This window comes from Trematomus bernacchii, unplaced genomic scaffold (genome assembly GCF_902827165.1).
Source record: "Trematomus bernacchii unplaced genomic scaffold, fTreBer1.1, whole genome shotgun sequence".
NCBI lineage: Eukaryota > Metazoa > Chordata > Actinopteri > Perciformes > Nototheniidae > Trematomus > Trematomus bernacchii.
In genome coordinates, this window is record NW_022987666.1 from 491712 (window position 1) to 518661 (window position 26950).

A 26950-nucleotide genomic window follows, 5' to 3' on the forward strand; every position below is an offset into this window, starting at 1 on the left:
AAATTGCATAGTGTTCCAAGCTAGAGGAGCAGTGCACATAAAAGCTTTAGTACCTAAAACAGTCCGAGCACATGTAATAAAAACACATCCTGGGATCTCAGGCAATAGCTACTTGCCACTCTCTGTGAGATCAAAGAGCATATAAGTTGGGAGTTTACCCAGCATGACTTTATATATGAATATGTACCAATGACTGAGCCTCCGACCAGTAAGTGAAGGCAGACCTGCCTTGGCATACAGGGTACAGTGATGAGTAAGTGCTTTACAGTTATAACAAATCTCAGAGCACTGTGATAGGCGGCATCTAACCTTTCCAGGCAATGGGCAGGTGCATTCATATAGATCAAATCACCATAGTCCAGCACAGGTAAAAAGGTCACAGTGACTAGCCTTTTCCTGGCTTCAAAAGAGAAACAAGTGATTTAACACTTGATTATATTTCTCATCATTCATCCAGATCTGTAAAGTAACTAAAGGTATTAAATACATGTAGTGAAGTAAAAGTACACCATTTACCTCTGAACTGTAGTGGAAGTACACCGTAGCATAACATGGAAATACTCAAGTAAATTACAAGTCTCTCAAAATAGTACTTAAGTACAGTACTTGAGTAAATGTACTTTACACCTCTGGTTTTGAGAGATGTCACCATGTGCTGTGGCTCAGCTGATAGGTGGATGTTTATTAATCGGAGGATCAGTAGTTTAATTAATCTGTTGTGTTTATACTTTTACTAATAAAATAAATCAAAGTGTCAAATGTCAGGAAAAATGTTTTCTGAGAGAGCTGCAAGGTTTAAAAGTGCTCTGTATACATAGGGAGTGAATGTAAGGAGTGTGGGCGCGGCCACTGAGACATAATAACACAGGCGAGACCGGAAGTTCACACATCCTGCCTTCAAAATAAAACAAAAGGGAAAAATCTCTATGTTAAGGGAGATGTCGAATGCAGGACTTTTATTTGGTAAGAGAGTATTTTTATAATGTATTATTGCTACTAAAATCTGAGTACTTCTACGCGCTTTGAGCACCAGGAAAAGCGCTATATAAATCAAATGTATTATTATTATTACTTGATGATAACACTCCAACAAACCTCAAGAACCAATGTTCAGTCTTTTATTTCTATATTTATTGTGATGTTAGTCATTACTTTGAGATACTTAGTTATTCTTTTTACGTACTATTTTATTGTTTTGACATACTCAGTCATTACGTCGGGAAGTCATTATTTGAAGATACAAAGTCGTTATTTTGAGATATTTAGTCATTCATTTGAGACACTAATGGCGCGTTTCCACTACAGCGCGCAGCCCGGTTTAAGAGGGCTGTGACGTCAGCGGCCCGTTTTTGGTTGCGTTTCCACTTGGCCTAGTACTGGCCGGCGGGTCCTAATTCACAGTTTTTCTGGCCTCATCAAATCGTGGGTCTAGGGCCAGAGACAACGAGGCTGAGTCGGGCTGAGTATGCTAAACTAGAGAGAGCGTCGCTGGCAAGGGGGCTACAACTACAACAAGATGGACATGACCGTGATTTAATTGTAATACACGTTTCAAAATGATGCCGAAGTAACAACATACTGATACCAGTTAGTAGAAACCATGAATTAATGCTTTGTCAAGTCTGCAGACAGACGGCAGGAGAAAAACCTTTTAAAATGCGTGTTTTCTAAATGGAGATTGGCTAAGCTAACGCAGTATATGCTCCGACCGTCCACACTCACAACAACGGCCTATACAGACATAAATAAACCAGCGACTGTATTCACCATGACACAGGCAGTCTGTGGTTTGTACTTGTTTAACTTCTGTCTAGTTTCTGAACAGATATGAGGAGCTGTGAGCTCTGAGTGCTAACAGCTAACGGCTGTGTTGTTTTTTCTGGGGTTCTCATTGAAGATGACGTCACGGCTCCGCCTACACTGCGTTACTATAGATACTACCCCAGTTCCTAAACTGTAATGGAAATGCGCCATAAAGTGAGCCAGTCCTAACGAGGCCCAGCCATACCGAGCGAGGCCGAGCGAGGCCGTGTAGTGGAAACGCGCCATTAGTCAATATTTTAAGATACTGCGTTGAAGCTTGAAGGTGGGCGTGTCTGGTGTGGACCAACAACCAATTACATTAATCTCCCGCCCCGGAGACACAAGCACGCGGTTTGATTGGCTAGAGCTTGTACTGGCATATGATTTGATTGGCTGGCGCTTCCGTCAATGCTTAAAAAGTTGAACTTTTCTCAACTTTCAGCGCGAGCAACGGAGGCAAAGCGAAGCAACGGAACCACAATGCAGTTCGGCAAAGCGTGACGTCACCCCATTCAAAGTGAATGGGAAGCGTCTCCGTTGAAGCAACGCACGCTGTCATGTGGACGGGCCGTAATTCATTATTTTAAGATACTTAGTTATTATTTTTAAATATTTTGCCATTATTTTAATATACTAAGTCATTATTTTAAGATACTTAGTCATTATTTTTGACATACTACTTTATTATCGTTGAGACCCTTCGTCATCACGTGGGGAAAGTTAGTCTTTATTTTGAGATATTAAGTAATTAGTTGGAGAAATCGTTATAACTTTACGGCGCTTAGTCATAATTTTGAGATACTACGTGTTTAGTTGTAGACACTAATGTATTATATTGAGATGACAACTCATTTTTGTAATACTTAGTCAATATTTTCGGATACTGAGGTATTATTTCTACGTACTAATGTAAATTCAGTCATTTTTTTGAGATAATAAGTCAATATTTTAGGATAAAAAGTAATTACTTTGACATGTAAAGTCATTATTGAGATTCTAAGTTATTAATTTAAAGGGGACCTATCATGCAAAATGCACTTTGTGATGTCTTTTATTCATCAATATGTGTCCCCGGTGTGTCGGGGAACTCACGCAGCGTCAGAAAATAAAACCCTCTCTCTTTTCCTCCATACCCAAATCTTTTAAAAACAGGGGTACAACGAGCGGATACAGATTTGCTGCCGATCTGACGTCAAATCGGGGGCGGACCCACAGAAAATTGCTATCAGAAACAATGCCTGACGTGCTTTGGACGTAATCTGGTCTTTGTTTACATTAGCAAGCCTTGCTAACACTCAGAGCTAACCTGTACTGGAGAGCACATGTGTTTAAAAAGCAGGAAATAAAAAAAGGAACTCACCTTGTGATAAACCCGCAAGAGAAAAAGCATTTGAGCTCCATACTGCTTCAGATATAATCCTTGATGTGGTTTAGAACAGGATGGCGTTTTATCACAGCAGAATTTAACTTTATCTCCGGTAGAATTCTGATCAGGCATTAGCTCCGCCTCCTCTTTTTTTTTTTTTTAAAGCTAAGGAACTGTTTGGTATTTTAAGCAAAAAACTTCACAGACATGTTTTGTATAGAATATATTTTTCCAATATAGCATAATAGGTCCACTTTAAGATACAAAGTCATTATTTGTACGTACTACTTCATACTTTTTTAGATTCTAAGTCATTACTTTGAGAAATGTAGTCATTATTTTGAGATGCCAAGTCCTTAAAAACAAGTGGAAGACATTTTGAGATCATTTGCCTGAGTAACAGTACACCCATAACACTGAAAAACAGCATGCTTTTATTATGAAAAACCAGGACCGGAAGCGGCACCTTTTTTTCCTCACATTTACATTACAGAGGTTTTTCACCGTAAAAAGCAGAAGAGAAATGAACGGGCAGGACGAAGACCTCGGTGAGCAAAGAGCATGTTTAAATAAATACTTGTATACATCTTGAACAAACTGTACATGTTTCTGAGTTCAAAAGCCAGTGTTCTGCAGCGGAGTTAAGCAGGGATTTAATTAACAGGGAGAGGTTTAAACTGGGATAGAAAAAGCGCCTTTTTTTATCCTGGTTTTATCCGATTTAACTCATATTTAATGTGCACCAGAGACGGAGTGTTGGCTGGAGTTTAGAGGGACTTTCTTCCACTTTAAAACTCAGTTTAAACTCAGTATGGATTCAGTCCTGTCCAACAGACACTGCTTCAGGTCACTGTGCAGAGGAGAAGTACTCTGATCATGTACTTTTACTCAAGTACAAGATCTGAGTACTTCTACTTCTACTCTAGTACAATATCTGAGTACTTCTACTTCTACTCTAGTACAATATCTGAGTACTTCTACTTTTACTCAAGTACAAGATCTGAGTACTTCTACTTTTACTCAAGTACAAGATCTGAGTACTTCTACTTTTACTCAAGTACAAGATCTGAGTACTTCTACTTTTACTCAAGTACAAGATCTGAGTACTTCTACTTTTACTCAAGTACAAGATCTGAGTACTTCTACTTTTACTCAAGTACAAGATCTGAGTACTTCTACTTTTACTCAAGTACAAGATCTGAGTACTTCTACTTTTACTCTAGTACAAGATCTGAGTACTTCTACTTTTACTCAAGAACAAGATCTGAGTACTTCTACTCTTACTCAAGAACAAGATCTGAGTACTTCTACTGTTACTCAAGTACAAGATCTGAGTACTTCTACTGTTACTCAAGTACAAGATCTGAGTACTTCTCCCACCTCTGCATGTCAGAATAATATGTATTGTATGTTCTGATTATACTTATTGATGCATTAAAGTGTTGGATCTGAGATGTGTTTCAGACATTTCTTGGAAACGAGTCATTCAGCATGAAAAAGCCTATAAGATGAGTAATGGAATAAAGGAATCTTAGTCAACTGAAGCAAAAATACTACCGACTATTTAAGAGAACTGTAGAACAAGTAATACAAGTACATGAATAGAATACTTGCAATGTACAGAGATAGACTTTTCAAAAGCTCTTTATTCTTCTCATACTGCCTGTGATGCAGACAGTTTATATTCTAGCGGTGGACCTTAAAGGTGGGGTAGGTAAGTTTGAGAAACCGGCTCGAGATACACTTTTTGTTCTCTTAACATCCCGATAGCAATGAATATCTGAAGTGCTTTGACAAAAAATCCATAAATAAATATCATCTGTGGAAGCTGTAGTACTGTGAAAAGCACGACCAATCATCTGAGCCGGCCCGGCTAAAATAACTGGATGGCCTACCTGCCTGTCAGCCTTCCATCTGTGCACAAACTTATCTCGTGCCCTCATTGGTCATGTGCGCGTTCGTGTGTGTTGGAGGAGGGGCTCTGTAAGGAAGTGGCAGATTTTCTCCGGTTGTGTATTTTCAAATTCTAGCGATCTCGAGCTGGTTTCTCAAACTTACCTACCCTACCTTTAAGGATTTTTATTTTAGATTATTATTTTGGTTTCTAACTCAAATATAAGTCATAAGTAAACAGTCATTACTTTAAAGTAGTGACAAACCAAAGTTATTTTAAACTGACTGAAAGGTGTTGGTTTCTTCTTTAAAAAAGGAACTAATAGCGATTATTTATTTCAATCGTGTTATAATTCACAACATTGAAGGGATGGATTAAGAGGATCTGTACCAAACAATAGTTTGTGTTTAAGTAGAATAACCTCTGCAGCTCCAAAATACTTCATTCAGATACTCTCACTGTATTAACCTTTACTAAATATGTATCTTACTGTGATGTGGATATTGCACGAGAGACCATACTGCCATTTGATAAGATGTCCATTTGTTGTGCAGCTCTTCTTCAGAATCAGAATCAGAAATCCTTTAGTTTTCCCGCAACGAGGACATTTACATGATTACAACAGCAGATAGTAGGGGGGGGGGGGGTCACCAGGTTCTCCACGATACTATCGCGATACTTAAGCCACGATACGATACTATCGCGATTCTGCGATACTATCGCGATTCTACGATATGCTAAGTATTGCGATACGATATATTGCGATATTGCAAATCACATGGCTCATATCCACGTCCGTCTTCCCTTCCTGGTTAAAACATGTATTTGCAATGTGAATAGTTTATGTGAATAACACAACTTGTGTTCTTTGAACCTGAAAAGGAGATGGCATTGTTTGTGTTACTTTCATTGCAATTGTATACATGTCTTAACGTAAAGTTTATATAATAAAATATCGATACTTGGCATCCGTGTCAATAACACAATAAGTAAAAAACGAAATAGCAGATATGTACAGCATGGTAATAAACGTGTAATTGCTGTAGGGTATATTTCACAAAGTTTTATATTTTATATTGTTATTGCACATATTCCAGTCTGTGTTTGGTTGTTGTTCAGCCTGATCGCTGCAGGAAGGAATCGATGTGTATCTGTGTTTATAACGACTCTAAAATACATTTTCTGTTGTGCATTTCACTTTCATGTCTCAGTGCACGTGATTGATCTGATTTGTATCACTACTTGAAAGTAATAAATGCACTCAAACAGTTCACAGTGCTGTACGGAGTATTTTCGATGCATTGTGGAATAAAGCCTCGGTAATTACTTCGGCTTTATTGTCCTATTTCTGTCCTTTAACTCACATTCCTCCTCCCTCTCTCCCTCTCTCCCTCTCTCCCTCTCTCCCTCTCTCCTTTAATACATCCCTCTCTCCCTCTCTCCCTCTCTCCTTTAATACATCCCTCTCTCCTTCCTTTCCCCCGTGTTGTTCTCACATCTCAAACTGCAGGGAAACACCTTCTCGCTGGTATTTATATCCTCAGACGGAGGTATTGTGTACTCCACTCTCACTCTGTTGTATTTATATCTGCCGTCTGATGAAAACACTGTGGGCTGAACACATGACGCACGGTCAGACGGAGCCTCGGAAGTTTCAATCAGGGCTATTGTGTTTATTTATGAAATATCACATTGTTGTGTTGTAACAAATCTGTATGAGATTTATTTTGCTGCGGTCAGGGAGTCGAAGAGTTCAGTACTACAGTAAACAGAGGAGGAGTACTCAGATGTGGTATTTAGCTCAAAGTAGAAGTACTCAGATCTGGTATTTAGCTCAAAGTAGAAGTACTCAGATCTGGTATTTAGCTCAAAGTAGAAGTACTCAGATCTTGTATTTAGCTAAAAGTAGAAGTACTCAGATCTGGTATTTAGCTCAAAGTAGAAGTACTCAGATCTGGTATTTAGCTCAAAGTAGAAGTACTCAGATCTTGTATTTAGCTCAAAGTAGAAGTACTCAGATCTTGTATTTAGCTAAAAGTAGAAGTACTCAGATCTGGTATTTAGCTCAAAGTAGAAGTACTCAGATCTGGTATTTAGCTAAAAGTAGAAGTACTCAGATGTTGTACTTGAGTAAAAGTAGAAGTACTCAGATCTTGTACTTGAGTAAAAGTAGAAGTACTCAGATCTTGTACTTGAGTAAATGTAGAAGTACTCAGATGTTGCACTTGAGTAAAAGTAGAAGTACTCAGATCTTGTACTTGAGTTAAAGTAGAAGTACTCAGGTCTTGTACTTGAGTAAAAGTAGAAGTACTCAGATCTTGTACTTGAGTTAAAGTAGAAGTACTCAGGTCTTGTACTTGAGTAAAAGTAGAAGTACTCAGATCTTGTACTTGAGTAAAAGTAGAAGTACTCAGGTCTTGTACTTCAGTAAAAGTATAAGTACTCAGGTCTTGTACTTGAGTAAAAGTAGAAGTACTCAGATCTTGTACTTGAGTTAAAGTAGAAGTACTCAGATCTTGTACTTGAGTAAAAGTAGAAGTACTCAGATCTTGTACTTGAGTTAAAGTAGAAGTACTGTGATCTTGTTCTTGAGTTAAAGTATAAGTACTCAGATCTTGTACTTGAGTAAAAGTAGAAGTACTCAGGTCTTGTACTTGAGTAAAAGTAGAAGTACCAGAGTGTAGGAATACTCTGTTTCAGTAAAAGTCCTGCATTCAAAATGTTCCTCAAGTGAAAGTAGAAAAGTATTCTCATCAAAATATAGTGAAAGTAGCGACAGTAAAAGTATTCATTGTGCAGATTGGTCCATTTCAGAATAATATATATGATATCTTTTATAATGATTGATCATGAAAGTGTTCTCAAAGCTGGTAAAGGTGCAGCTAGTTTGAATGACTTTGTATACTGCAGGGTAGCTTGTGGATTTACTCCAGGTGGAACTAAAGTCTGATTTAACACTTGATTATATTTCACATCATTCATCCACATCTGTAAAGTAACTAAAGGTAAGGTACGTTTATTTATAGAGCACATTTCAGACGCAGAGGCCATTCAAAGTGCTTTACATGATCAATAACACTTAATAGTAAGGCAACAGAAAGAAACACAATAAATAAACCCAATGGAATAACAGATTCATAAAAACATACATAAAAGAGATATAATATAGTTTAAAAACGACATTGTAAATACGGTAGGTGCTAAAACAAGTTAAAAGGCTTCTTGGTAGGCAGCTGTAAAAAGTGTTTTTAGCCTCGACTTCAAAGAACTCAGCGTGGGTGAAGACCTCAGCGTGGGTGAAGACCTCAGCGTGGGTGAAGACCTCAGCGTGGGTGAAGACCTCAGCGTGGGTGAAGACCTCAGCGTGGGTGAAGATCTCAGCGTGGGTGAAGACCTCAGCGTGGGTGAAGACCTCAGCGTGGGTGAAGAACTCAGCGTGGGTGAAGACCTCAGCGTGGGTGAAGATCTCAGCGTGGGTGAAGACCTCAGCGTGGGTGAAGATCTCAGCGTGGGTGAAGACCTCAGCGTGGGTGAAGAACTCAGCGTGGGTGAAGACCTCAGCGTGGGTGAAGACCTCAGCGTGGGTGAAGACCTCAGCGTGGGTGAAGACCTCAGCGTGGGTGAAGAACTCAGCGTGGGTGAAGAACTCAGCGTGGGTGAAGACCTCAGCGTGGGTGAAGACCTCAGCGTGGGTGAAGACCTCAGCGTGGGTGAAGAACTCAGCGTGGGTGAAGACCTCAGCGTGGGTGAAGACCTCAGCGTGGGTGAAGAACTCAGCGTGGGTGAAGACCTCAGCGTGGGTGAAGACCTCAGCGTGGGTGAAGACCTCAGCGTGGGTGAAGAACTCAGCGTGGGTGAAGACCTCAGCGTGGGTGAAGATCTCAGCGTGGGTGAAGACCTCAGCGTGGGTGAAGACCTCAGCGTGGGTGAAGACCTCAGCGTGGGTGAAGAACTCAGCGTGGGTGAAGACCTCAGCGTGGGTGAAGAACTCAGCGTGGGTGAAGACCTCAGCGTGGGTGAAGACCTCAGGTTTTCTGGAAGTTTGTTCCATTTGTGGGGAGCATAAAAACTAAAAGCAGCTTCGGCGTGTTTGGTTCTGAGCCGGGGAACAATGAGTAAGCCCGCCCCCGATGATCTCAGAGCTCTGGGGGGCTCGTAACAGAGCAGCATGTCAGACATATATTGGGGTCCCAAACCATTTAATGCTTTATAAGTTAGCAATATAATTTAAAAATCGATTCTGTAAGCTCCTGGTATCCAGTGCAGAGATCTGAGTACTGGGGTGATGTGTTCTACTCTTTTTGTTTTGGTCAGGACTCAGGCAGCGGCGTTCTGGATTAGTTGACGTTTTTCTAACCGATGTTTTACAGAGACCTGTAAATACACTATTACAGTAATCTAGCCCGCTAAAAACAAATGCTTGGACTAGTTTTTCAAGGTCTTGTTGAGACATGAATGTTCTAAGTCTGGCTCTGCTTTTCAGGTGATAGTATGCTGATTTAGTAACTGTGTTAATGTGGGATTTGAAATTGAGGTCGGGGTCCAGAACTACGCCTAGATTTCTCACCTTTTCTGATGTATTTCGCAGTAGGGCTTCTAGTTTAGCGCTTACTTCAGCCCGTTCCTCCCTTTTGGCACCAAAGATAATTGTTGTTTTTGTTGAATTGTAGGAAATTGTTGCTCATCCAGCTACTGATTTGTTCCATGTAGAGTTACTAAAGGTATTAAATACATGTAGTGGAGTAAAAGTACACCATTTACCTCTGAACTGTAAAGGAGTAGAAGTAGAAAGTAGCATACCATGGAAATACTCAAGTAAAGTACAAGTATCTCAAAATAGTAGTTAAGTACAGTACTTGGGTAAATAGTTACTTTCCACCTTTGACAGTCACATGCAGTGAAACATGATAAGAAATGATGTGAATTAAAAACTATGACGCTGATGTTTCATTATGCATTTATTTAGCAATTATTCATTAAACTTAATTTGACTTTACCCTTTGACCCAGTGAAACCTGTGGAAAGTTACACATGACTGGTTTACAACGAGGAGTGTTCCCACCTTTATATAATCTAGATCTGGATTGACCAACATGAAATATAAAAGCTTTGTAAATATGTGACATGAAGCCGGTTCACGGTAACAACAGCATGACGTGACTCATGACAGCTGACATTTACGTTAATGGTTGTAGTTAAATCTGTCGGATTTATGAAAATATGCGACCTTTCTGTTTTACATTGTTTTCTACACATCGTGGGAAATTAGGGCGTTACTTCAATGATTTCCAGAGGTTAGGCAGGAGACAACATGCTTCTTAAGGCTGTCAAGCAATCACTGATTGGTGCAATAAAACACTTAATGATACGATAAGATATGTTACAACCAGAGATGGCAAAAGTACACACATACTTTACTCAAGTAGAAGTACAGATACTAGTGTTTAAAAATACTCTGGTAGAAGTAGAAGTACTGACTAAACTTCTTTACTCAAGTCAAAGTAAAGAGGGCTTTGAAATGTACTTCAGTAAAAAGTACCCATAACTAGCAGCTGTTTTAAAGAGTACCTGACCTCCCTTTATATTAATAGAACAATAATGTCATTGTTAGCTAATGAATGTTTCCATGCTGAACAACGGCAACATGACAACGTTTTCATTGGTCCCTCTTCTTTAGAGAAGACCAGGAAATGATGGATACACGGATCGTGTTCAAATCAATAGGCACGCAATGACTCTAAATAATAATGATCACGCCACCAAACACACATTCAAACTAAAGGAACCAGCCTGTTTGGGAAATGTGAGAAGTAGAAAGTACAGGTATTTGGGTTCAACATGTAAGAAGTAGAAAGTACAGGTATTTGAGTTCAACATGTAAGAAGTAGAAAGTACAGGTATTTGTGTTCAACATGTAAGAAGTAGAAAGTACAGGTATTTGGGTTCAACATGTAAGAAGTAGAAAGTACAGGTATTTGAGTTCAACATGTAAGAAGTAGAAAGTACAGGTATTTGTGTTCAACATGTAAGAAGTAGAAAGTACAGGTATTTGTGTTCAACATGTAAGAAGTAGAAAGTTCAGGTATTTGAGTTCAACATGTAAGAAGTAGAAAGTACAGGTATTTGTGTTCAACATGTAAGAAGTAGAAAGTTCAGGTATTTGGGTTCAACATGTAAGAAGTAGAAAGTACAGGTATTTGTGTTAGAAATGTAAGAAGTAGAAAGTACAGGTATTTGGGTTCAACATGTAAGAAGTAGAAAGTACAGGTATTTGTGTTCAAAATGTAAGAAGTAGAAAGTACAGGTATTTGTGTTAGAAATGTAAGAAGTAGAAAGTACAGGTATTTGGGTTCAACATGTAAGAAGTAGAAAGTACAGGTATTTGGGTTCAACATGTAAGAAGTAGAAAGTACAGGTATTTGTGTTCAACATGTAAGAAGTAGAAAGTACAGGTATTTGTGTTCAACATGTAAGAAGTAGAAAGTACAGGTATTTGTGTTAGAAATGTAAGAAGTAGAAAGTACAGGTATTTGGGTTCAACATGTAAGAAGTAGAAAGTACAGGTATTTGGGTTCAACATGTAAGAAGTAGAAAGTACAGGTATTTGTGTTCAAAATGTAAGAAGTAGAAAGTACAGGTATTTGTGTTAGAAATGTAAGAAGTAGAAAGTACAGGTATTTGTGTTCAACATGTAAGAAGTAGAAAGTACAGGTATTTGTGTTCAACATGTAAGAAGTAGAAAGTACAGGTATTTGGGTTCAACATGTAAGAAGTAGAAAGTACAGGTATTTGTGTTCAAAATGTAAGAAGTAGAAAGTACAGGTATTTGTGTTCAACATGTAAGAAGTAGAAAGTACAGGTATTTGTGTTCAACATGTAAGAAGTAGAAAGTACAGGTATTTGTGTTAGAAATGTAAGAAGTCAAAGTAAAAAGTCGTCAGAAAAATAAGTAGTGGAGTAAAGTACTGATACCAGAAAAATGTACTTAGGTACAGTAACAAAGTATTTGTACTCCACTACTTCCCACCTCTGGTTACGACACAATATGAGCGATATGGTACGATACGAGTTGATGCAATACAGTAAAATACGATATATTATGAGCAATACGGTCAAATATGTTACGATACAATATGAGCAATATGATAAGATAGCATAATAATAATACACAGGATTTGTATAGCACTTTTCATAACGCTCAAAGACGCTTTACATAAAATCAGAACAGAAAACAAAACAAAGAAAACAAAAACCAAATTTTAAGCGATAAGAAACGATAATATATGATACGACACAATATGAGTAATATGATACAACTGCTTTAATTGCGATGCGATGTTTACAGTGAGAACATCTGAGGTCCGTGCAGAAAGCAGAGCAGTGTGTATAATATAACTCAATAATATATATATAACAGGCCTCAATTACACTCTTTATTTGAAGGCTTGAGGGAATGATATCCAGTCTCTGGAAGTGTTACGTTATTATGTGACGTTAAGTACATTCACACAGACACATCTACTGACAATGGTGACCTATTACACATTTTACATCTACATTACATTAGATTTAATTGGATAAATAAATAAAATGAACCAGTGTGAAGCAACATTTGTTTTGAATAGAATTGGGAGGGATGAACCCCTCTTTAATGGTCACACATGCAGAGCACACAGCACACACAGTGACATTTGGCCTGTGCATTTAACCCATCCTAGTAGCAGGAGTCTAGTACTAGGGGCAGTTTTAAACTGAAGACAAACATAAGGTTCCTGTTTCAGGGATCTTTCCGTGTGTTTGCAGAGCTCTCATGAGAGGGCACACCTTAAAAAAACAGAGATGGCCTCAGTGGATAGAAGTGGGATTATCAGAGTAGTTTGTCTTCAGCAGCGTGAAGAAAACAGGGTGTGTCGAAACTAAAGTGAATCTTCCATACAAACTCCTATGAGACTGATTTGATCCACTTTATCTGGTAAAGGCACGCTCATAGATACCTTAATTCATGTTTAGTTTGTCTTTCCACTTGTATCATACATCCAATTATTCATTATTCTTCAACCAGCCGACAAATAATTATGCCAAGAAGACATAGAATACGTCAGTAAATGCCCCACTCGTGAATTTAAAGGTTTAAAAGGTTTTAGAGGTTGCTAACAAGTTACTAAATGAAACGACTAAACGTCATCACGCCCAACATTAGCCTCCTTTAGCTTAGCGGTGGTGACGTGAAGTCATGTGACCGTGCTGTAGTTCCTTTATAGCCCAACATTAGCCTCCTTTAGCTTAGCGGTGGTGACGTGAAGTCATGTGACCGTGCTGTAGTTCCTTTATAGCCCAACATTAGCCTCCTTTAGCTTAGCGGTGGTGACGTGAAGTCATGTGACCGTGCTGTAGTTCCTTTATAGCTCAACATTAGCCACCTTTAGCTTAGTGGTGGTGACGTGAAGTCATGTGACCGTGCTGTAGTTCCTTTATAGCCCAACATTAGCCTCCTTTAGCTTAGCGGTGGTGACGTGAAGTCATGTGACCGTGCTGTAGTTCCTTTATAGCCCAACATTAGCCGCCTTTAGCTTAGCGGTGGTGACGTGAAGTCATGTGACCGTGCTGTAGTTCCTTTATAGCCCAACATTAGCCACCTTTAGCTTAGCGATGGTGACGCGAAGTCATGTGACCGTGCTGTAGTTCCTTTATAGCCCAACATTAGCCACCTTTAGCTTAGCGGTGGTGACGTGAAGTCATGTGACCGTGCTGTAGTTCCTTTATAGCCCAACATTAGCCACCTTTAGCTTAGCGGTGGTGACTTGAAGTCATGTGACCATGCTGTAGTTTCTTTATAGCCCAACATTAGCCACCTTTAGCTTAGCGGTGGTGACGTGAAGTCATGTGACCGTGCTGTAGTTCCTTTATAGCCCAACATTAGCCGCCTTTAGCTTAGCGGTGGTGACGTGAAGTCATGTGACCGTGCTGTAGTTCCTTTATAGCCCAACATTAGCCACCTTTAGCTTAGCGGTGGTCACGTGAAGTCATGTGACCGTGCTGTAGTTTCTTTATAGCCCAACATTAGCCTCCATTAGCTTAGCGGTGGTGACGTGAAGTCATGTGACCGTGCTGTAGTTCCTTTATAGCCCAACATTAGCCTCCTTTAGCTTAGCGGTGGTGATGTGAAGTCATGTGACCGTGCTGTAGTTCCTTTATAGCCCAACATTAGCCTCCTTTAGCTTAGCGGTGGTGACGTGAAGTCATGTGACCGTGCTGTAGTTCCTTTATAGCTCAACATTAGCCACCTTTAGCTTAGCGGTGGTGACGTGAAGTCATGTGACCGTGCTGTAGTTCCTTTATAGCCCAACATTAGCCTCCTTTAGCTTAGCGGTGGTGACGTGAAGTCATGTGACCGTGCTGTAGTTCCTTTATAGCCCAACATTAGCCGCCTTTAGCTTAGCGGTGGTGACGTGAAGTCATGTGACCGTGCTGTAGTTCCTTTATAGCCCAACATTAGCCACCTTTAGCTTAGCGATGGTGACGCGAAGTCATGTGACCGTGCTGTAGTTCCTTTATAGCCCAACATTAGCCACCTTTAGCTTAGCGGTGGTGACGTGAAGTCATGTGACCGTGCTGTAGTTCCTTTATAGCCCAACATTAGCCACCTTTAGCTTAGCGGTGGTGACTTGAAGTCATGTGACCATGCTGTAGTTTCTTTATAGCCCAACATTAGCCACCTTTAGCTTAGCGGTGGTGACGTGAAGTCATGTGACCGTGCTGTAGTTCCTTTATAGCCCAACATTAGCCGCCTTTAGCTTAGCGGTGGTGACGTGAAGTCATGTGACCGTGCTGTAGTTCCTTTATAGCCCAACATTAGCCACCTTTAGCTTAGCGGTGGTCACGTGAAGTCATGTGACCGTGCTGTAGTTTCTTTATAGCCCAACATTAGCCTCCATTAGCTTAGCGGTGGTGACGTGAAGTCATGTGACCGTGCTGTAGTTCCTTTATAGCTCAACATTAGCCACCTTTAGCTTAGCGGTGGAGACGTGAAGTCATGTGACCGCACTGTAGTTCCTTTATAGCCCAACATTAGCCACCTTTAGCTTAGCGGTGGTGACGTGAAGTCATGTGACCGTGCTGTAGTTCCTTTATAGCCCAACATTAGCCACCTTTAGCTTAGCGGTGGTGACGTGAAGTCATGTGACCGCACTGTAGTTCCTTTATAGCCCAACATTAGCTTTTTTCTTAAAAAATCCTAAAGCGGTGTTAATATGTATATATAATAATAATCCAAAATCACATGGAGAAATCTATGTTTTTCGAGGGAAATGCTGCCTTCAGGGTCCACTACAGAGATCCATATCCGACATTCCAGTCCGAGCATACTGTTTACCTCCTCTAACTGAAAAAACAAGACTCGTTCTGCTTTTGGTTTTCCTCACTGCAAAGCGTATCTACAGTAAACTGTTGCACCGTGTCCGTCTCATTTAGTTTGAAATCGTAGAGATCATGTGAGGTGGTGCTCTGCTTCCTCTGACACGATGATCTCAATGATACCTTGCATATCTTACGATTAGAGAAAAGAGAACATCTGGAATGTTTCTCCTCGTGTGCATGATGCAACACGATTTATATTAAACCACTCCTGTAGTCTGAGCCCGGCTTTAAAGGCAGACGTCAGGATAAGAAAGGGTTTCAAGTTGCAAGGCTTTATTGTCATGTGCTCAACAGCTACAGTGTAGATATGTCAAAGTCCCAGGCTCCTCCAACAGAGCAACATGAATATATAGAGGACATAGAACAAATATAACAGATCAAATAGTGCAAGAGAATGTTTTGAGATGTGCAAGTTATTACAAATAAAATAGAAATAGTGCAAGTAAATGGAATATGATATATAGATAAATAATTTGCAAGATGGATGTTCTTTAAAAAGTTCAGTACAGACATTTCTCTTTTCCTTCTGCAGCTATTCTATACATCTACCTGTTTGAATGCATGTTTTCAAATTGCACATAGAAACCTTACTGGAAACACCGGAGACAATTGGCAGAAAAGTGCAGCTTATAGAATAAATAATAACGAAGTATGTGGCTTCAAAGCTCTCTCCTCAAAGCCTTTGTTTTCCTTGTTCTCTATGATATGTTTTGTCACGGAAAGTCATGTGCTGACAACGGGAGCTGAAGAGGGGCAGCAAGGGGAAACTGGTTACAGACGAGACACAGCTGACATTACTAAGGGTTTACATACTGGAGAGGACTCTTTAAAGTAGAGACACTACATACTGATATACACCTGAACATCAGCAGGAGAGGACTCTTTAAAGTAGAGACACTACATACTGATATACACCTGAACATCAGCAGGAGAGGACTCTTTAAAGTAGAGACACTACATACTGATATACACCTGAACATCAGCAGGAGAGGACTCTTTAAAGTAGAGACACTACATACTGATATACACCTGAACATCAGCAGGAGAGGACTCTTTAAAGTAGAGACACTACATATTGATATACACCTGAACATCAGCAGGAGAGGACTCTTTAAAGTAGAGACACTACATTCTGATATACATCTGAACATCAGCAGGAGAGGACTCTTTAAAGTAGAGACACTACATACTGATATACACCTGAACATCAGCAGGAGAGGACTCTTTAAAGTAGAGACACGGCATACTGATATACACCTGAACATCAGCTTTTCTTTCCTCAGGTGCATTTGATCCGAACATCCCGGAGGAGGGACCCTCGGCGCCTCCTCCTGGCTTCCTTGATGATGTGCACGGATACCTGGGCCACAAAGGAGGTGAGTCTCTCATTTCTAACCCTTTAAAGAGTTCTCTCTTTTTCCTGTAACATTTCCCAAACAATAACCTCCTATACTGTATGTGTGTGTTTCCAGAGGGGGACCACCCGTTGTACCCGCCTCCTCCTGCCTACGTCCCGCAGCCTGAACTCAACAAGAACACCCTGGTGCCCGTAGTCAAGTAACACACAATCATTTATACGTCATGTTTAACATAACAGCAACATCACTGAGAGCAAGTCTTCTCTGTTGCTGTGTGTCATGTGTTGTGTCTTGATGTTACACATGGAGCTGCTGTGATGCAAGGAGCATTTCAGACTTGATCTGACCAATAAAGTATTATCGTATCATATCAGATTATTCCGCTGATGATTCAGTGCTTTATCCTACCTAAATGTCCCTGTGTTTCCCACAGAGATGTGACCTGATCAGGGTGTTTGTTTCTCCTTCAGGGTCCCCACAGTGTCAGAGGACGTTGCTAGAGAAGCCCTGCTGAAGTTTGTGGAATCAAAATGGCGCTACAGCTCCAAACCGGCCAGGAACATGGTCTTCAAACAGCTCAAACCCATCACCGTGTACAGGGTACGAGCACAGGTCTCACAGCATGGGCAATAATTGGGGTGGGGACACATTTAAAAAAACAAACATATATTGTATTGCCACCCTCACATCATGCACTGACACTGTGGCGGCTTCATCATCATCATCATCCTCACACAAAAGAACGAATAAATATGTCTTCCTAGTTGATTAGTTAAAGAAAGTAGTCAACTAGTAAGGTCAAAATAAACGTTCCTAGGTTATTAGAGCACATTTTGGCACGACAAGTATTAGAACAAGTATATCAGGAGAAAAACATAGGTCAATAGATAGATAGATAGTACTTTATTGATCCCAAATTGGGAAATTGTTGAAACAAAAGCTTCTCATATCTGTTAATAACACTCAGAATGGTTTGGGTTATTCAAAGTTTTTGTTGTTTTCAGTTTGTATTTTTATGGTTGATCGCACTTATTGCATAGGATTGCGTGTCATTTAACGTAACAATTAGTCGAAGTAAATGCAGTCAGATATGGAATAAATACTCAAACGGTTTGCCATGCTCACTGAGTATTAAATGTGCACGTGAGAAAGTCAGCCAACTTTATAATTATTGTGGCGGCTCAATTCCCATTTCAATTGGAGTCGCCAAGCGGCTAAGTTTGGCTTCATGCTGTGACGCGTTTTCAATGAGAAAGTCCAAACTGAAGTTTAAGAAACGATATTTAATAAACAAAATCAAACACACAATAACTCAGAAGGACCAAAACGGTTAACAGAAGAAATGTCAGCGCAAACCACACCAAAGTGACAATTACCGGAAGTGATCAACAAATACAAATAAAAGTGACGTAAACAAATTATAATAAACTCAGGCTTGGCTCCTACACACACCTTAACACACCTGAGGACCGTTTGCACGAGAGAATGACAAACATGGACGAAACGTTTGTTAAAGTTTCTGATCTGCATGCACGTTTTGGGGTCATTTCATTGTAGATGAGAAATTATTGTATATGTATGTATAAATGTAAATGTAAGTAGGAATAACTTGCACAATGACTTAAAGGACAATCATTGATCAAGTAAGGGGTGGGAATTAATAACCATTTGCTTCATCCTACTCCCTTTCGGACACATATGATTTATTTTTAATTTTTAATTATTATTATTATTATTAATATGAAGATTTTTTTGTTGTTGAATATATAAATATTATCGTGAATGTGGATAAATACTGTATTTTAACAATACGGTATTCTGTTTTTTCACATTTGTTATTTTTTATTTGTTATTTTTTAATCTGTTCGAAATAAAGATTGAAATGAAATGAAATGAAATGAATTGTCAGTAAGGGAGAATTTTGTACTTAAATTACTTTCTTTGACAACTACTGTAGTGTAGTATCTGTGCCCGCTGCTGCAGAGAGGACACAACCTTGCTTTCTGGTCAAAGTTACCTCATGTTAAATACTGTATGTCCAAATTTGCTTCCCAGAGATACACCCAACACGTGTAAAACTAGCTGTTCTCGAGACGCATATATATCTTTCTCAAAGTGTTCTCATTTAAAAAGTGACCCCCCGTGTCCCCAGCATAAATTACGCATATCTCTTGCACAAAAGTGTAGCTATGGTTAGCTTTCTCTTGGCTCCAGTAGTAATGGTGACTACAGACAGATATGGTAGTCATGTGACCTCAGCATTTTGTACGTAGTCTCTCAATCTTGTATATTAAAGTGGACCTATCATGCTATATTTAAATGATATATTGTAGGGCCATACCTATATAAGGTATATTTATACGTTTCTGTTTTCAAAATACCAAACAGATCATGCATTTTAGCCATGCCTCATTTCGCTCTATGTGCTGTTTGCTGTCTACGGGTCTGATTCTGCTGACCACGCCCCCCTGCAGGAGAGGGGAGACGTGCTCTGATCAGCTGCTGGGCTGTCAGAAGAGGGGGAGAAAAAGAGATCTCCGTCCTCCGTGTTTTATTATATAGAGTCGTTATTCATTTGTTTTAAAGCTCAATAAATAACAAAGAAGACCTTTGACCGGCACTTTTCTAATTTTGTCCGGAAGATTTAAACTTTAACGGACATCTTGACCGGCGAAAGAAACTGAAACTGAAACTCTGCCGCACGGTCCCCTCGTTCCTTGGAAGAGGCGGAGAGGTGGGTGTTTGTCATCTGCTGGTGGACTAACCGGAGAGAATTACAGTGCTTGCCTCGACGGGGAGGGATTGCATTGAATTAAAGCAGCGGGAGCAAACGCTTGCCTCGGGGAGGGAGAAAGAAAGCCACAGCGGAGAATAAACAGAAGGGTAACCATGGTAACTATGGGCGGGAAGTCTTCTTCGCTGCTTTTGTGGCAGACTACAGCGCCACTTACAGGCCTGGCATATGTACTACAGCGTCTCCAGCGCTTTCGAGCGGCAATGGCCGGCCGTGGCCCAACCCCACATTCCCCTGATAGGTGGAGAGTTGGCCCAATAGCCGTAGCGCCACCGTCCTGACGTCAGGACAGTGTTCAAATCTGGATCAGTTTTTATCAGATCCGTTGCAGCCCCTTTTTTAGAGATTTGGGTATGGAGGAAAATAGAGAGGGTTGTGTTTTCTGACACTTGGTGAGTTCCCTGGAACACCGGGGACACATATTCATGTATAAAAGACGTACAAAAGTGCATTTTGCATGATAGGTCCCCTTTAAGTTTATATTCAGGGGGTCCGCGGGGTCTTAAAAAGTATTAAAAGTTGATAAATCAATTTAGCGGAAATGAAGGCTATTCAAAAGTATTAAAGGGCATTTTCCAAGGTATTACATGTTGTAGCTTGTTTTCAATAAGTATATAAATTGTCCAAAGAGGTTGTATTCTACAGTCTGCCTGAATGTAATCATTGCGTAGGTGTGTAGTGTGATTCTGTGTAGTTTATTTATGGCATCCCGTTGGATTTGACGTCATCTGAACAGGACATCGCACGCTCACTGCTTGATAGCGCGCGAAGGTCCGTTTACGCCGGTTGTTAAACAACATCGTTATGGGGAAATGCAAGTCTGCGTCCAAATGGTTGGAAGATAAGGAGGAAGGACAATGAATACTGTATATAGTCAATGTGAGGTGAAGTGTGTCGCCAAGGTAACCGGTTAAAACTCCAAGTGGCGATGAGGTCTTAAAATGTATGGAAAGGGTCTTAAAAAAGGTCTTGAAAGGTCTTCCATGTGACTTCAGGATTCCTGCATGTACCCTGATATTACAAATCCTGCAGAGCTGTTTATATACAGAAATACATCTCAGCTTCAAAGGGTAACTTAGAATAACAAAATAAAAAGGGATCACTTCCATTAATAATTTCCTGCTTCTCTTCTTCTGCAGTATCGACTGGAGACGTACACAGAGACCAGAACCAGCGCCTGGGAGTTTGAACCCTTCACTGGTAAAAATGTGCTCTTTAAAGGGATCCTATTATGCTTCTTTGTGGGGCTCCCTCTCCTGTAGGTGTGAGTGCATGTAAATGGTCTGCAAAGGCTAAAATGCCTGTGTTCCCTCCAGAGGTAGATTCTCTCCCACTAGCCTAGTCAGTGAAGTCATATGATACAAAATCAGCGCTGACGTTAGTTAAAAGTTAAAGATGGCGTCCTGTTATTCTTCCACAGGGCAGGTGGTGGACGGTCCTCAGTACGGAGCGAGTCCTCCTCCCTGGGACATCCCTCTGATGCTGCCTCAGAGATACAGCGACCGCGTGGAGAAGGCCCGCGTGCCACACTCCTCCTTCGTCAAGGTAAAACTCCTTCTTCCAGTCAAGATCTGTTTCTATGATTGTCATTATTAGTGTTTTTTTTTTTTACCAACTTAATACATTTGTGTGTTTTCTAGATGTGTCACAAGTGTAACGGCTGTGGAAGAACCCGCTGTGTCGGCTGCCATGGAAGAGGCCGGGTGAGACGTCTGTTTTAAACCTGATTTTAAAGGATTTATTAAGAGTTTGAGAACGTTATGGGTTGGGTAACATGAGCCAAAGAAACGCCTCACAATTTAGAAATGATATATATATATTATAAAGTATATCGATATAGGGATAAGTTGACTGGGTATCGTCTTAGATTGAAATGATCTTATCATGACCTAAGTGTGTTTTCTTGGTTTTAAATGCTGCATTACAGTAAAGTAAGGTCATTTTCTGAACTTATTAAATCCACATTACTGGGGTTTCTTTGTTTAAAAACTAAAAACCCTTCTAGAAATGATCAATATTTGGCATATTTCCTCCCCAAAAATGTAAAGAGGAATGGGTTATGAAGGTGTCTTTGTGTTGATGGACTTATCGTTTCAGCTCGTCTCTCTCTGTATTTGTTAACATACCTTTGTTTTATATAAAATGTAGGATAAAACGCTGCCTCTCTCTCTCTGATTGTGCAGAAACGCTGTCCGTTCTGCCACGGTCACGGTCGCTCCAGAAACAAACGCTGCAACTCCTGCAGCGGCCGAGGACGCAAGAGGTGAGAGACTCAACGCTCACTTTTACCCTTATCTTTTCTCAGCCGCGGCTCCGCGGATTTCTCAGCCTGAACTCAGCCTGAACTCAGCCTGAACTCAGCCTGAGTTTAGGCTGAGCTCAGCCTGAGCACACACACACTAACAGCCTGGCTGTGACCCCAGGCAGCAACCAGGAAACGACACCAGTAATCCAGCTCACACTGTCCGCTCCTCGAGCAAAAAGACTACTTACTGTAGTGTTGCAAAAAGACTACTAAGTGTTGCAAAAAGACTACTAAGTGTTGCAAAAAGACTGCTAAGTGTTGCAAAAAGACTGCTAAGTGTTGCAAAAAGACTACTAAGTGTTGCAAAAAGACTACTACGTGTTGCAAAAAGACCACTAAGTGTTGCAAAAAGACTACTAAGTGTTGCAAAAAGACTACTAAGTGTTGCAGAAAGACTACTACGTGTTGCAAAAAGACTACTAAGTGTTGCAAAAAGACTACTAAGTGTTGCAAAAAGACTACTAAGTGTTGCAAAAAGACTGCTAAGTGTTGCAAAAAGACTGCTAAGTGTTGCAAAAAGACTACTAAGTGTTGCAAAAAGACTACTAAGTGTTGCAAAAAGACTACTAAGTGTTGCAAAAAGACTACTAAGTGTTGCAAAAAGACTGCTAAGTGTTGCAAAAAGACTACTAAGTGTTGCAAAAAGACTACTAAGTGTTGCAAAAAGACTACTAAGTGTTGCAAAAAGACTACTAAGTGTTGCAAAAAGACTACTAAGTGTTGCAAAAAGACTGCTAAGTGTTGCAAAAAGACTACTAAGTGTTGCAAAAAGACTACTAAGTGTTGCAAAAAGACTACTAAGTGTTGCAAAAAGACTACTAAGTGTTGCAAAAAGACTGCTAAGTGTTGCAAAAAGACTACTAAGTGTTGTAAAAAGACTACTAAGTGTTGCAAAAAGACTGCTAAGTGTTGCAAAAAGACTGCTAAGTGTTGCAAAAAGACTACTAAGTGTTGCAAAAAGACTACTAAGTGTTGCAAAAAGACTACTAAGTGTTGCAAAAAGACTACTAAGTGTTGCAAAAAGACTGCTAAGTGTTGCAAAAAGACTACTAAGTGTTGCAAAAAGACTGCTAAGTGTTGCAAAAAGACTGCTAAGTGTTGCAAAAAGACTACTAAGTGTTGCAAAAAGACTACTAAGTGTTGCAAAAAGACTGCTAAGTGTTGCAAAAAGACTACTAAGTGTTGCAAAAAGACTGCTAAGTGTTGCAAAAAGACTACTAAGTGTTGCAAAAAGACTACTAGTGGCAGGTTGATGGCATTAAGACAGACTACAATACAACCTTAAACGACTACACAGACGCTGAAAGACTACAAAAGGGTCCAAAAAGTCTACAGAGTGACGCTTTATGAGAGACCCTAAATGACTACAAAGTCATGAGAAGAGACTGTTCATGTAGGACTGATTCTGATTGTGACCTTTTTGTGACTTTAGGCTGAATAATATTCTACCATCTGATGCTTTCTTCTGCTCCTCCTCTCAGGTGCATCTCCTGCCATGGGATGGGCTATAAGACGTGCTCTGTGTGTCAGGGCAGTCAGAACATGCTGCACTCCATCCAGCTCACGGTCACATGGTAAGAACTCCTGCTTCTGCACGTCTGCTTCCACGTCTTTTTGGGTATAAAAATACGTGTTTTTGGGTTTGCAGGAAGAACAACATTAGCAACTTTATCCCCGACCGGCAGCCGGATTTCCCCGACAAGAACTTTGAGAATGTCTCAGGAGACCCTTTCTTCATCGATGAGTCTAACCTGGTAAAAACAAAAAAACAACAGTATTTCAGAGGGCAGAGGTGCAGAAAGTGTCCGATCACAGACGCATTATGGTCCATGGGAAAGTCTATGATTTATCAAGGCTTTTTAGGATATGTTTAATTATAGTGCCGCTGTTAATTATTGTTTGGTGCATCTGGTTTTCCATATCTGCATGCATGTGATGCAGATCACCAGCTGGAGAAGTTTGTCCACCTTCTCTCTGAATATACAGAACATTACTGAATTGTATTTAAAGGTCCCCTATTATCCTCTTCTTCATCAATATATCCCAGGTCTCAGATATATCCAGAGCCTGTCTCTGATTGGCTGAAACACCAAACAGATCATTGCAGCATTACCCATAATGCCCTCTGTTTCAGCCCTGTTTCCAAAGTGCTGATTCTCTGTCTGTTACTTTAGATGAAAATAAGGAGCCCCTCCCCACACCCCTCTGAGAGACATTTGGTTACAAAGAACTCAATGGTGCTCTAGGAGGAGATTCAGGTGATAAGGGGGGGGGTTACCTTGGTTGCTGATTGGCTAATGGTTACACAAGACAAAACATCGTTATGACATCAAGTGGCCAAAAAAAGAAGAGACATGAAGAAGAGGGGACACATGTTGATGTAGAAGAGACATGAAGAAGAGGGGACACATGTTGATGAAGAAGAGACATGAAGAAGAGGGGACACATGTTGATGAAGAAGAGACATGAAGAAGAGGGGACACATGTTGATGTAAAAGAGACATGAAGAAGAGGGGACACATGTTGATGTAGAAGAGACATGAAGAAGAGGGGACACATGTTGATGTAGAAGAGACATGAAGAAGAGGGGACACATGTTGATGTAGAAGAGACATGAAGAAGAGGGGACACATGTTGATGAAGAAGAAGAGACATGAAGAAGAGGGGACACATGTTGATGAAGAAGAAGAGACATGAAGAAGAGGGGACACATGTTGATGTAGAAGAGACATGAAGAAGAGACATGAAGAAGAGACATGAAGAAGAGGGGACACATGTTGATGTGGAAGAGACATGAAGAAGAGGGGACACATGTTGATGAAGAAGAGACATGAAGAAGTGGATTTTGTATAATAGGTGACCTTTAATATTTAAATTGACCCCAGACCTCCTGCGCTCTGTAGCAATCGATTAGAAGTTGTGGTGTGTGTGCTAGTTGTCACAGAGCACACACACCACTGCTCACCACCTGCTGACATCAACCAGCAGAGGGTTCAGTCTGTGTTGATGTTTCTGTGTTTCCTCTTCTATTTCCCTCCAGGTTTATCCCATCCAGGGTTTCCCCGATCAGGAGATCTGCGATGTTTCCACAAAGATGATCAACGAACACTACGGGCGCTTCAGCTCCACCAGCCGCATCCTGCAGCAGGTACACACAAACATGGACCTCAAAATGTGTCTGAAAGAGAGGCAAAAACCTAAAGGGAGACGTAAAACAACAGTGACACTAAAAGACTACGAAGTATTTCTAAATTACTACAAAGTAACAAAAAGACTACAAAAGGGTGCCAAAGGACTACAAAATTAACAAAAAGAATACAAAAGTGCTAAAAGACTACAAAAAGTGATGTTTAAAAACTACAAAGTGATGCAAAATGACCCTACATTTCCCTCCCTAATGAGGATCCTCACCCCTCTCTCCCCTCCCTCTCTCAGCGGCAGACCATCGAGCTGGTTCCTCTCACCCACGCTCTCTACACCTACAGCGGGAAGGACTTCAGCTTCTTCGTCTACGGGGTGGAGAACCAGGTGTTCGCTGCCAAATACCCCTCCGCCTGCTCCATCTTATAAACATATATATATATTTAAGCAATAGCTCACGACAGGCCGTGGTATATGCTCATTATATCACAGCTAAGGGGCGTGGTTCGGCCCGACGCGAAGCACCATTAATTTGTATGTTACCGTTTATTGTGCAGCCACTGAAAACCTGTCCAGCATCAGTAGCATGGCTTACGTGGTTACTTGTATAGGCTGAGGTTGTTCTAGGCTGTTGCTTGGCGTGGCGAGAATATTGCTCCACTTTCTCCGGTCCCTGAGATTGGGCTTCCAGTAGCTCTGGAGAGAGCTTTCTCACCTGTGGCCACTAACGCTCATCATTTCTCTGCTTTGTTTCAAGACCCGCATCAGAAAGCTTTTGAATGGTGATACTTTTCCAGTTGGTCTACCTGCTCTTCACGTAGCTCTGCATGTGGTCGTTTAGGTGCTTTCTGGAGATAGGCACTCCTCAAACCACTCCTCCATAGTAAGACCCCCCCGGAGGTCAAAGTTAAGAAAGGGATAATGCGAGGCGGTCATTATGGGTAAAAGAATACCCGACAGGCAGATCAAAAATAGTCCGTTGTTACCGTTTGAACTACGTAGCAATGGCAGGAACTGCTTCGATAGCGTTTTTGCTGACTTTTTTTATTACAGATTTGAAAACATCGTTGCTTGCTTTAAAAGTAGCACAATTTATTATGTCAAACCTTGGGAAGTATCTAGATATCTCTGCTCTAATGCCAAAGGAACTGCACACTGAATATGTGTCGCCGTCTGATGTCTATGTCTGGACCGCTGCGTAAAAAGGAGGGTTTTTGCCCCGTTACTTCTCCGCTGTTTTCTTGTCCCAGCCCAACTGTATACAGTTAAATTGACCGGACTTCTTTCTGCAGATGTGAGCGTCCTTAACAACGGTCAATAAGTCCTTGCTGCACATTATCCCTTACATGTTTCCATCTTAAGCTTTGTTAGTTAGTTAGTTTTGTAACGGACGTAATGTAACAGTTGTAACGGTTGTAGCTTTTCTCAGACGCGGAGGGATACTGACTTGTTGTGAAAAGTAACTACAATTCTACCCGTGATATACGCTCATTATATCACGGCTAAGAACCAATCAGATTGCTTGATTTGACTTGTCCGTTTTATAAACATCAATATATATATTTTTCTAATCATTTATCACAGTTGCTACCAAAGATATTTACAAAGAACACGAGTAATACTAATTTGCCAGTTACAGGAGGAGTGCAGATTAATGGATCTATCTTTCTGTAACGAGGCCCCAGCGATCATTTGATCCTCATTTTTACAGCCTGTTTATTATAAAAATAAGTATAAATATATGTGGATTTGTTTTTTTTATGTCTCCTCTGTGTGTGTGAGGATGCGGTGCGTTCAATGACCAAACGAAGCCTTAACATTACGCTAAAACACTTACATTGTATATGTTTGTAAAGGAAACTGACTCTTTAAG

At 40.5% G+C, this 26950-nt stretch overlaps 1 protein-coding gene across 1 annotated transcript; it reads left to right on the plus strand.

The window, feature by feature from the left end:
* Nucleotides 1-3663: 3663 nt before the first annotated feature.
* Nucleotides 3664-25635, plus strand: LOC117487144 (protein SSUH2 homolog). Its single transcript, XM_034135801.1, has 12 exons — nt 3664-3717; nt 16763-16855; nt 16952-17036; nt 17308-17437; nt 20771-20831; nt 21052-21176; nt 21272-21334; nt 21815-21894; nt 23418-23510; nt 23585-23690; nt 24977-25084; nt 25372-25635. Exons 1-12 carry the CDS (start codon nt 3693-3695, stop codon nt 25504-25506), a joined length of 1104 nt encoding a protein of 367 aa, XP_033991692.1. The 5' UTR covers nt 3664-3692; the 3' UTR covers nt 25507-25635.
* Nucleotides 25636-26950: the final 1315 nt, after the last annotated feature.